General features: G+C 39.8%; 1 protein-coding gene across 1 annotated transcript in view; it reads left to right on the top strand.

The window, feature by feature from the left end:
• SHB (SH2 domain containing adaptor protein B) overlaps nucleotides 1–12717 on the top strand; it is a 59647-nt gene that overhangs the window by 29450 nt on the left and 17480 nt on the right. Inside the window, exon 3 of the mRNA XM_005532422.3 lies at nucleotides 8137–8352. Within this exon, the coding sequence (XP_005532479.1) occupies nucleotides 8137–8352 (216 nt within the window). The remainder of the gene's footprint in view (nucleotides 1–8136; nucleotides 8353–12717) is intronic.

The raw sequence follows: 12717 nt of genomic DNA on the forward strand, positions 1-12717 counted from the left end.
GTCTTGGTCATATAAACTCCCTTTTGCTCACATCTGGTTATTCCTTTCAGTATCATCCCAAGTATATGAACATATATATTTATACTTGATAAAAAATAATTTTGATCAGTGCTTGTCTCATTTGATTCTTTCAAGTAAGCTTTCAGCACACAGAGACTCTCACAGGCAGACATGATGCAATAAAGTATCTTCTGTGTGAGTGTTGAAGAATATTTAAATCATGAATGTTTTCTTCGATTCCTGTCCTCCCTCAAGGTGATTCCTGTGAGGGTGAGGTATTGTGTTGGTGAAGAGCACTGGCAAGGGCATGGGGGCTGTCAGTGGCAGTCATGAGCAGCAGGACTGATCTAACTGCAGGAAATGGTCATATTCTCTACAAACTTGTCTGTCCTGACATGGGACAGTTTTAGCTTGTTTAAAAGAGGCATTTAGACTTTGGTGTTAGGATGACTTTCAAAGAGAATTTATTCTGTTTGTGCTGATCATAAAGCAAATCTTTTGGGACACTGTAGTTCATGTTCTGAGCTGATGAGACCCTTTGTACTAACTGGTGTACGTGGAAATCCCAGCATAGCACTCTGTTTCTCAGAGGGCTTCTGTTCCTTCTTACCACAAGAAATGAATGTTCTTTTGCACATCTTAGAGGTTTTGACACATGGAATGAGGATCTTGAATTTTTTGGTTGCCACTTGGGTTGCTCTGTTTAGGCCATGAAACAATGATCCTTGAATCCCAAAGGTCAGTACTCCAGACAGGTCAAGAAAACCTACAAAACAAGCCAGGACTATAGCAGTGTGATGTAACTGGCTGTAGCAGCATCTGCAGTTGGCTGTTGGTCAAGCAGCAGTAAATGTACAGACTTGCGGAGTTTTTTGGATTCTTTGTCCCCTCATCTAAATGAAAAGGGCATTCCTCCTCCTCTTCTGTGTCTTACTGAAAAATGTGCAAGGAATAAGTAGGTCAGAAGCATCAAAGCACCTCCAAAGAGGCAAAGTCTGCAGAAATCAAGAATTTTAAACTGACAGTTAAACAGTTTAATCACTGAATCACTGCTTACTTACAGAAAATATGGTGTTGAGGGGGAAGGCTTTGTAGAATAAATTTCTGCCTCCAGGGAACTGATGAAATTTAATCTTTTTATTTATTTGCCTCTGCCAAAAGAGAAATACATCTCCAAGGATAATTTTCATGTCATTTAGAAGCAGTATTGCTGTCCTTCCAGGCCACTAGGATTTTGGTTTTCTTCCTGTGTGTTTTGTTTTTTTAATCAGCATCCTTTGACTCCACCAACACCTACCCCTCCTCTTCCTCACTCTTCCTACCCACAAAGACAAATGTGTGCTTCCTGTCTTCTTGGGCAGGGTAGTGGTTGCTTGTTTTATTTCAGTACATACCTTCTACGGAAAATATATTTTTTTTTTTTTTTCTATTTTATTGATAATTAACATAAACAGTCTTCTCCCTGCCTGCCCCTGCTCTGATTGGCCTTACAACTTTTCTTTATCAGGATTGTTGGAATGTAAGGTTGCTTTGAATGCTTCTTTCTGGGGTAATGAGTCATAGTTGGACTTTAGTGGTATTTCCGGCATGATGCAGGCAATGTGAAGATGTTGGTGGTTTTCACATCATGCAGTTTTGCCAAGCCCTCGCAGGGAACAGGGGAACAAACGCCTGTTCATTCCTGGAAAGTAACTCACTTCTGAGTCACTTGGCTTCTGTTTGGAAGAAAAGTTGAGGGAAGGAAGATCTTTTCATATCCAGCTTTTTCTGCAGCAAAATCTGTGATAATTACCATTGGGTGAAAATTGCTGCAGTCTCAAAGCAGAACAGCCCTCCCTGCCACTGGAATATAATTGCTGTTCCCTTGTGTCCCAGCAGCTGGAAGCATCCAGCTGGATCTGGAAGCAGAGGAAAAAGCAGTTTGATTTCTGGTTACCTGAGGCAAAATTTGAGCAGAGGTAAAATTTAGCTTCTCTAGTGAATAGCCTTTGCAGTAATAAAACGAGAATTCTGCATCACAAGTATCTGAAATACTTTCAGACTGTCTTTCCAAAATGGATGTGGAAAGAAACGTTAGTGGTGAGGCTTGGATAAGTAAGCAGCTGGCTGAGTATTTTGACCTGTTTATCTGGGAATTAATTCAACGGAAGCAAATGTTCATATCAGGGTGATCTTTGCATTAATCTGTTTTATGCCTGTGGCAAACTGGCAAGTTACTGGTTGATGTGTTGCCTACCCATACACCCGGAGCAAACTGCTCACTGTTCTTCAATGTGATTACTTGCCAGTTCAGTGATTTTCCATTAGAAGCCTCAAGAGCAGAGGTTTGGGCCATTTCAGAAAAGCTTACGCCTTGATAGCAAGAACTCCTGCAGATGGGACTTTGTTGTCTGTGATCAGATCTGGCCCTGATGTGACCTTTATCTGCTAGAGATTGCTAGGCTGTCAGGAAGATGTTGTGGGAAATACATCAGACATTCACAGTGCTTCTCAATATGAACCTGAGCATTTTCAAGTTTCTTTCTGCTTCCACTGATAGCTTTGGTTTTCAATGACAGCTGGGATTACAAGAATTGCAACTGGCTGTTGTCCACAAGCAGGCCTTGTTCCTGAGTTATGTTCTCACATACCCTTTTTTGGTTTTAATATGGTATTTTATTTCCCCCAGACTTATCCACAGAAAGACAGTGTGTTTATAGCAAGAGCTCCAAACACTTTGTGGACTGCCCTTTTAGGGCTTTTGAATATGCAGTGTTTGAATCCCCATTCCAAAAGTTCTGCTGTTCATAATTCTGCTCTGACTATCCTAGTTGAAGACAAGTTAGCCTGTTCTCTCATTGCAGAAGCTCTCCCTCTCCCTATGGGGAATTTTGTGTATATAGGAGGAAAAGATGCAAGAAGTAGACTCTGTTCAGGGTATAGTTGTTTGCTTGCTTGCTTTAATTAAATACCTCTATCTTTCTGATGATAACTGTTTGGTCTGTCCGTGTGCCTTGAAAAGTTGTGAGTTCCAGACAAAGTCACTTTAGTGTTGAGATCCCTGTCATGGGAATTATCTGGTAGATTTGAGTGACACAAATGCACTCAGTGAGAAAAGCAGCACAGTTTTAGGTGTTCACTGCAGGCTGGTTACACTTTGGTGTGTAGTTAATAGCAGGTTGTGGTTTTTATTTGGTTAGTGGGAAACTAAATCCCACTAGTTGTTTAAATGCTGACTTCTGGAAAGAGAGCAGAAGAGAAGCAACCATCTGGAGGAGACCTGTAGTCTGAATCCAGAGGTAGGAGAACGGAAATTCTTCAAGCTAACAGCTTGACAGCTGTCTTCTGTACAACCTTATTCCAGCATAGTGTTTACAGGTTAATGTGTGCTAAATAAATGAATGGAGAAACTACTGTGCTTCCTGTAAATAACTGTATTTGAAAAAATTCAACTGCATGCAAAAATGACCTTGAAAATCATTGTACTTACATTAAAGGGTTTCTAGCAACAGCTGCTTGTCAGAGTTAGGAGTATTTCCAAGTACTTTGTTTCATGGTTTCTGAAATAGGATGAAGCTTTATTCAGCAGTGTATCCGGATAAACTCTGTGAATTCTGTGCTGTTGAATGGAGCTGAGTGCAGCTAAATGTCCCCTGAAAAAGCACTTCAGCAGAATTCTGTTCTCTGTCCTGTATTGCTCTTAGGCTTGTTAGGCTTAGGTGTTGCTAACCCTTGTACATTGCTTAAAAGTCAATTTCAGTGCTAGATTTTAGATGACCTTGCATCTTAGTACTGTTTCCAGCATGAGACCTTCATAGTCAGATTTGTCTCACTAGGACAGGGTTTTTGGCTAGAGAAAGCAGCTGAGGAGCTGGTAGCACTATCATTTTAATTTGGCACCAGTCTTGAAAGTGGTAGCTGAGATGGAGAGGGGTCTGATTTATCGCTTTTGTACCTGCTATGTGTGGGTCAATGCACTTTGAAATCCGACATACTGGCAAGTTAAAACAGCTTTATTGTGCTGCTGTTGATCAATCTGTAAGTTAATGTGACTGTATCATATTGCACTATAGTTTTCCCTGTTTTTCAGTGGAGCATGCATAAATTACAGATTGCTGTCAGACTGATAAAGAAACACCTATGTCTGTCTTACTACTGATGCTGTGATTTGTTGCATGTAATTTGTTTAAAAGGTTTCCCAATAGAATAGCAGAGGTTGAAAAAATCAAGGAATTGATGTAACTTAGTGATTTTGTCTCTTGCAGGTTAAGACTCTACCTGCATATTAGATGTAGATGAGCAAGATGTGCTGTTACTGTGATGCAGGAACCTGTCTTTGCTTCCCAACCTGCCCGGAGTAATTTTTCATTGTCTTTCACCATGCAGGAGAGCAAAAACTCTTGCAAGCCCTTAACTTCAGGGAATCTCTTTGATTATGTATGACATTTCTTACGTGATTGTGGCAATAGGACTCCTGCATTTTGCTTGTCTAGTGTTTCATCAAAAGAAATGTTAAAAAGGGGCTGTAAAATGGAATTGACTTTATTACTGCCTGGTGACATTTACAGATGTGCTTGATTTGGGGAAATGGGCTTTTATATTACCAGAACTTTTTTTAATAGTGCAGCTACATTGTTTGACCTCTTGTTCCTGCATGCTTGAGTTTGAGATGAAGGAAATACCTGTTGGCATTGGGCCATTATAGAATGATCTGATTGTGTTTTAGTCTGTTGTGTCCTTTTGGAAATTTACCTGTTGGGTTCTGTAACCAAGTAGTAATGTTTTCAACATTTCCTTTTGTTGGCTTCATAGCTGTTCTACTTCCCTGATTATATATCCCCTAATTCTCTCCAAACTATTTTCAGGAATACAGTGCATCTGTGTGTAATCCTGTTGAATTATTTAGGGCTGTTAAGGTGTGGCTGATGTGGCTGCTTGTCCTGTGGAGCTCTGTTCTGTATGTGAGTATCAGAATTGTTCAGCCAAGTGGGAAGAACAATGTCAAGTTGAGTCTTGTATCTTATAGCGTTGTCTCAGTTTCTGTACCTGTCCTGGTCAGGTTCTTGGTTTTACACAGGTGACCAAACTTCTGGAGTCCGATTCTGTAATTACCTCTGATCCGTGAGAGTTATCTCCCAAGAATTATCTGTGGGAGACTTCCAGACTGCTAGCAAAATTAGTGCTCTCAAAACTTCACCAGTTGCTTCTTCTGTTAGCAATTAGCTTAAATGCTGAATTGTATACAAATGTACTTTTAACCAGCAATAAGAATTCAAATTATATAGTTCATAAAAATGAATTTCTAAAGGAAAAATTAAATTAACATAGTTTTTGACTTCCTAATAATTCTGAAGACTATTTTAGCCCTTAAAACTGGCACTGTTAGAGGCTATAAAATTACCATGAGAAATGCTTCATCACAAATGTTCTGTTGTCTTCTACTATATGATTCTTGAATATCAAGTTTGCACAGAGCTATCAGTGTGTATAATGCTAATACTGCTTATGGTACAGATTCAGTTGTGCTGCCATTTATTGAAAGGAACTTTTTCTGATTTAGCCTTTAGTAAAATTACTTTCATTTACAAATACTGTCAAAGGTGAATTTTCAAGCATATTTATACAAAGCTTTACAGAAGAGATTGGAGCTATGTGTAAGTGTATGTGCATACATGCATATGTTTTTATATATCACGGAATATGCTGACTTGGAAGGGATCCACAAGGATCATTAAGTCCAATTCCTGGCCCTGCACTTCCATCCCTCTAGGTTGTAGCTTTTCCTAGAAAAGCTTTTCTGCTTTAGAATCAAATATTCATAATTTTTCTAATTATGCTCCCTGAACATGAACCACCTTCTATTTACTGGTAAACTTTTCTGTACGGTCTGATGCTTTGGTGTTGGTAAAAGAAAAATATCAGGCAAGAGTTCTTGTATTGAAATGCGCTTACACACAAAGAGCCAATTGCACAGCTGTACTTGGCACAAAAATTTGTGTTTGGCATTTACAGCTGATTTGGGTGAATCATGACTTCTGTTCCTCAGAAGTTCACATTTGTTGGTGTAGCATTTACTGGGTCCACAGTATTGAAAGAGAAAAAGATACCTACCACTTTTCTGACTTTAGAGGAAATAAAACATTTATCTTTTTGATCCAGAGTATTCAAGAGAGTTGTGTGTTCTTTCTGTTACAGTTCTTTCTCAAAAATTTCTCAATTTTTCTTGATGTGGTTGTTCATAACTAGAAATTAACAGGATTATCTTGCTTGTATTTACATCTCCATCCATTTCTGTGTACGTCTTCAAATTTACCAGATTTTTAATGTATAAATGAAATAATTTTTTTCCAAGGAGTACGGGCACTGTCATTTTGCAGACTTTACACTGCACTTTGAAGTGGTTTGGAGAAATTACTTGATTATAATATTTTTGTTGATACATTAATTGATTTATGACTTTTGTTATAGTAAGTGAGAACTGCTCTAGATCTTCGCTTCATTTGTAGCTTAAAAAGTTCTCTTGCTGAGTCTTTTCATAACTTTGCAATTTGCTACATTATTGATGTTCATATTTTATCATTGTAGTGGTCAGTATAATCATACAATATCTGAAGTTGGAAGGGGCCTCTTGATATTATCTAATAAAAAAAACCTGTTCAAGCAGGATCAGCTAGAATGGGTTGCCCATAACTATGTCCAGTCAGATCTTGAATATTTCCAAAGAGGTATCCTTCACAGCCTCTGCAGACAGTATGTTTTGGTGTGTGACCATTATCACAATCAAGATGTGTTTTCTAGTGTTCAGATGGAATTGAATATATTTTGACTTGTTATAGTTTTGTGCTTGTTATATCTTGGCCTGTCACTTGGCACTGTCAGTAAAATTCTGTCTTCATCATCTTCTCCATCAGGTATTTATATGCATTAATATCTCCTCACTAAAACTTATTTTCTCCCAGCTGGCAAGTCTGAACTCTTTCAGTCTCTCCTCATATGAAAAGTGCTTCAGTCCCATTATTGAGCTTCGCAACCTTTTGCTGAAACTTCCTGCAGTATTGTATATCTTTCTTGTGCTGGGCAGGTGAAACCCGGACCCAGCAGACCAGATGTGGCCTCACCAGCACTGAGTAGAGGGGAAGAATCACATCTCTTGATCTGCGTCCCACACTCTGATGCACCCCGGGCTGGGTTGTGCCTCATTACTGTGAGAGTGCGTTACTGCCTCGTGTTTAACTTGCTGTCATACAGGATCCCAAAGTCCTTCTCTGCTGAGTAGCTTTCTGGCCTGTTAGCCTGCCATTTTCCATTGTCCCTGGCTCCCTTTGAATGATAGCACAGCCACTGGGTCTGTCACTCACTCTGCTCAGTTTTGTATCAGTAGATGGAGGGACCGTGGCTTTGTCTAAGCAAGGCTCTGTAAACTCCAAAAAATGGAGACACCTCCCATGACCTACCTAGTAACCTCTCCCAGGGCTGCACTGCACACCAGGGGAAGAAGGAACCACTTGGATCTCTTGAGCTACCTCTTGTGCCTGTTTCTCCTTACTGCTTCTTATGATTCTGCTCAAGAAGGTTTGGTTCTGACTGCTTTTCAGGCAGCTGAGAGCTGCTGTTACAGCCCTCTTGATGTGACATAAACTCTAATGCTTTTGTTTAGTGTTCTTACTCTAGTCCTACTTCATTTTTTGCTGATATTCTGTAGGCATAAATGCAAGACCATTTTTTTTATTATCAGTATATACAATTGTACTGTGGGATTTATTGTTTTATGTTCTTTGTATCTTCAAATTTCACTTCAGAACCATCTCCTCCTGAAGAGCTAACTATACACAAATTTCAGTGTTCTTGTGAACTTATGCACAGTTACTGTGAGTGTGCTTTATACCAGCTGGCAGGGATTGTGTGCTTCCTGCAATCTGGCTCAAGCTGGGAATGTTGGTGGAGGCATAAAGCTGTGGTTGTTAACTGGAGCAAACTTTTGCTTCCAGCCAGTTACCAATGTAGAGGTAGAATTTAGAAGTCTTGTACAAGCTTGTCATCTCTATAATTATGTGGCTATTAAGAAATGGGTGGAAGTTGAATGCTCTAAAATTATAGACTGTAATGATAAGACATGGTTAGTAGTGATTCTGATGCAATTTTCCTCCTTGCCAACAGAGTTTCAACAGCAGGAAGGCATGAAGTCCCATCAGAAAAACATGCAGCTCTACGACACACCCTATGAACCAGAAGGCAGTGGTGTGGAATCTGATTCTGAAAGTGTGGTGAGTCGCCGTTTACGAGAAAGCAAATTGCCACAGGATGATGACAGGCCTGCAGATGAGTACGATCAGCCGTGGGAGTGGAACAAAGTCACCATCCCAGCTTTGGCAGGTAGGATTCCTAGATCCCAGCCTCAAAATTCTCTCTCACAGTTACAGCATACATATTTGACTTTGGGGTAAATCAAATACTTTTGATGTGTATGTGTGTGTGAAGAAATATCTGAAAAGTGAATGTGAGTCATCTCAAATCTTTACCTGCTGCAGAAATATGGAACACTACACTGTTTGTTTGGTACTTCAGCCAACCTGTTGTCAATCATCTCAGCATTTGTTTCATATAGCTAAAACTTCTGATTCTCACACTCCTTGTCCCTAATTCATTTTAATGGATGGGATGTAGATAGTGTTTATTGTTGAGTATCTCTAAGATGAGGAAGCTGGTTTGCAGGGTCCTGAAATTGTGGAGCGATTCTCAAAGGGACAGTGTGATGAAGTGTTGGGGGTGAGGCAGGAAGAGATGTGGCTGTGGGAGTGAGCATGGAAGAAGCCTGAGAGCAATGATTACCAAGTAGTTAGTGTGCATTTACCCTGAGTAAATCCTGCTTGACAAACCTGTTTGCTTTCTGTGTTAAAACTACTAGATCTCTTAATGGAAAGAGAGCAGTAGGTGTCATCTGTGTTGACTTTAGCTTTCAGCATGTTGTGCTGTGGCATCAGCTGTGTTTGGAATATTGTAGCCCAGATGGGTGGACCAGGAGATCTGCAAAAACCTATCAGAGTCATTGACCTCAATGGATAATGTTAGTGATTCATGCTCTTTCTGGAATCTGGTTACAAGTAAGATGTTCAAGAACCCTTCCTGTGTAGCATACCTATTAGTCACCAAGAGCAGAAGGAGAGGAAGTGCTCCTTATCAAGCTTGGAATAGCAGCCAAGGGAGGGGAGAGTGCGTGCAAAGATGCCATTCTGGAACCCAAACAGGCTTGAGAAATGGACTGACAATAGGCTTACAAAACCTAATGAGAACAGACTTGCATTGGGAGCAGACTAACCCCCTGCAATGATATGGACCTGGGTCTGGTTGACTTGCTGGGATACAGCTTTGATAGAAGGGGCTTAAGGAGTCCTGGGGGAAAGTGGCCTAAATGTGGCTAGCAATGCTCCTCACCATGATGAAAGCTAGGACATGTTAGTCTGTCTGAATAGGACCAAACTAGTGGATGAAACAAAGTGACTTTTCCTCAAATAAAGTGGCTGTTCCTCTTCATATTTTTTGCACTATGCATAGTGCTGTGGCAGGATTCTGATGTAAGAGGAATGTTGATAAACATTTTTGTTAGCACACAGCCAACAAAATGACAAGAAACTGCAGCACATGACAGCACATGTGAAGAGAGAACTGGGCTTGCTTAGCCTGGAGAACAGAAGACTTTGGGTGGGACTTAATGGGCACTTTCTAATGCCTGTGAGGAGATCCTCAATAAGATGGAGCCAGTTTCTTCACAAATAAGCAGGTGTGTGATGGGAAGATGAGATATAAGATGAATCAGGGAAGGTTCTGACTCAAGTTGCTTTTTTCTCTGCAAGAACAGTTAAGCATTGGAAACAATTATTCAAGGAGCTCTTGCAGTCTCCATCTTCATATTTTTTTCATCCTGTGGGAAGAAATGACTGCATAAACAACCTGATCTGTTCACGTAACTCCCCAACAAGGTTGGTGGTTGTGTGCTACCCAGAAGTAATTTTTCTTTCAAAAACCAGCAACTTCATTGCTTAATGATGCTGAGATACAAGCTGTGGCACCAGTATACATCTGCTGCCAGTGAGATCACTCTTCACAAACTTCTCAAATAGTAATACAGCAGCTAGGGAGACGGGATTATTAGTTTTAAAAGTTCGGTCTTAAAGATATATATATATAAAAACATATATGTTGTATATGTGCATATGTAATCGTAGACATTATCCTTCACGTATTGGTCATATTATATGAAATCAATTAAGTTTTAATTCTTTTGGAGTTTGTCTTAAGCTGTGTATTCATCTTTGTGACCACTTTTTTGGTCTTTATCAGGTAAATTCTGAAATAGGGTGTTTCTGAGTTGTTTTAAAATGAAGAATCTGAGTTTTGTCAATGTTTTTCTTTATATCTACTTTTCAGTTTTTAAATGTAATTGTAAATTAACAAGGTCAGCTCAATACAAGATTTTATGATTGGCTTATGTGTAATATTTCAGTACTATGCAGTTACAAAAGCACACAGAGCAAAATCTTACTTTACAGAATTAATAGACTAAAGAAAGGTTTAATTATATAGTATTATGATACGGTTGGATTACTTCCAAGTTGAGCATGGAGAATTCTTATTTAAAAAAACAAGAGTAAACACTTTTTGAGATTAATTAGATCTCTCTCATTACATCTGCCATTCATTATAGATTAGTTAGTTTCACAAAGAAATGTCTAAGGATTGGCTACAAGCGTAGTTGCAAGCTGCTGTTTCATCCGGTGCCTCTAGCATTCGTCTTTGTCCTAAGAGTAGTAGATGTTTAAAATAAGGAAAGTCTGAAGTTTGAAATGGTGGAAAGTTTGCAATGAAGAGGTATTGACCCTCTGCTGAGATGTATGAAGTGTTCTTCTGACTTATTGGTGGTTCCATAGTGGAACCCAGGAAAAGGTTTTTTCAGTTCTTAGCTGAGGTGTGTTTTTCTGAAAAGTGCAATGTTGGTCGAACTACTAAAAATTTTAGCAATGGGTAAGTCCTGCTTTACAGGCTTACAGTTTCCATCTCCCAATTACATGGAGATCCTCTGCTGAAACTTTCCTATTTGAGAAATTCATCTGCAGGGAACAGCAGACATTTGTTTTTGCAGATGCGGAGACTTATGCAGCAAATGTTTTTGATTTGTCAGGTGTCAGACCATAGAAACAAACCAAAATGGCAAGCAACACTGGAATTACCATGAATCTAATTACTCATGCAAGTCTTTGAAGGAAAAAAAAATTGTTCTTCTGCCATGATTTCAAGATGTGTTGCTGGAGCATAGCTAAAACCTGTTTATCTCCAACCTGGACTTTGAGATTTGTCAGAATGAAACTGCACAAGATTTGAAATGTGCTGAGGCTGAGTGTGTCTGTGCTCTGACTCCAAAGGATGGGGCTGGAGCTGGTGTCATGCTGGCACTGTGGATGGAGCAACATAGCCTATGGATTTTGCTGTGCTGAAAGACTTGTCACTCTGTAGCAGAAGTGGAATGCAGCATTTTGACTCTCTGCAGCTGGAGTTCTTTCACAAACAAATTTATGGTTGTTTTATTGGAGGCTGTACAGCTAAAATGTGTTTTTGATGGTTTTTATGGGAAGCAAGCAGGTCTTGTTAGAGCTCCTGCTGAGCTGGGCAGACTGGTTTGCCCAGAATTGAGGTTGGCAAAGTAACAGGAACAAAGTAGCTTCCAGGTACACAAGTCTGTCTAGAGAAGGAGATAACACCAGGGAGGGCCCACTGGATAGGTAGATGATAGCATGGGTATTGGAGAGCTCATTCAAGAATGTCACACTGATGCTGGCTTCCACAGAGTTTATGAGAAATCTGCCCTCTTCAAACTGCCATGTGGGCACAGAAAACCTTCAGGTAAAGGATATGCCTGTGAAGTCTGTAAAGCAAATCTTAGTATCGCTTTACAATATATATTTCCCTCCCTTATAAAGAGTGTCTCAATGGTCAAGAGGGTCATTTGGTAGTAGTTTCCAACACTGATGATGAGGTCGTGGAAGGAGGACTTAAAAACACCAGACTTTTTCTGACTTCTACTGCTTCTGCATGGAAAGGTGTTGCCTAGGACCCTGAGGGACTTAAAGCAAAGGAGTTCTGGCATGCTGCTGTCACAGGAGTATGGCAGAAATTAGAGCAGTGGAAGAGAGGCCACATGGAGACTGTGGAAGTGTCAGATATTGCAGTTGGTTCCATAACTGCAGTGGCTGAATATGCTTTACCTTTGTTTAAGAGAAGATTCATAGCAGCCAAAACTCAGACCTGATTACAACATTGGGTGGGCAGGTACCTGGCTGAGTATCATATTTGTCACTTTAATCTGTCTGGATATCCCTTCAAGACTGCTTCTTCCTGACAAATTAATTCACAAACAAATGGAAAAAAAGAAAAAAGGGAAAAAAAAAAAAAAAGGAAGTCCAGAGACATGTCTGAACTTTTCAAACAGAGAAGAAAGCCCTAACATTCAAAAGCATCTGCAGTTTAACTTCATCTTGTTTTTGGAGAATAGTTCCCACCTCTTACCATCATGTTAGTGACTTTTTACACAAGCATATAGAGCTTAAAAAAAAAAAGGAAGTTCTTTTAAACTAAAAGAGGAGAGCTTTAGATTAGATGTTAGGAGGATATTGTTTAGTCAGCAATGGTGAAGCACTGGAATAGGTTGTCCTGTGTGACATTGTGGATGGCCCTTCCCTGGAAGTG

The sequence above is a fragment of the Pseudopodoces humilis genome, chromosome 4 (genome assembly GCF_049639895.1).
Source record: "Pseudopodoces humilis isolate 2021_Gansu_Grassland_sample_001 chromosome 4, ASM4963989v1, whole genome shotgun sequence".
NCBI lineage: Eukaryota > Metazoa > Chordata > Aves > Passeriformes > Paridae > Pseudopodoces > Pseudopodoces humilis.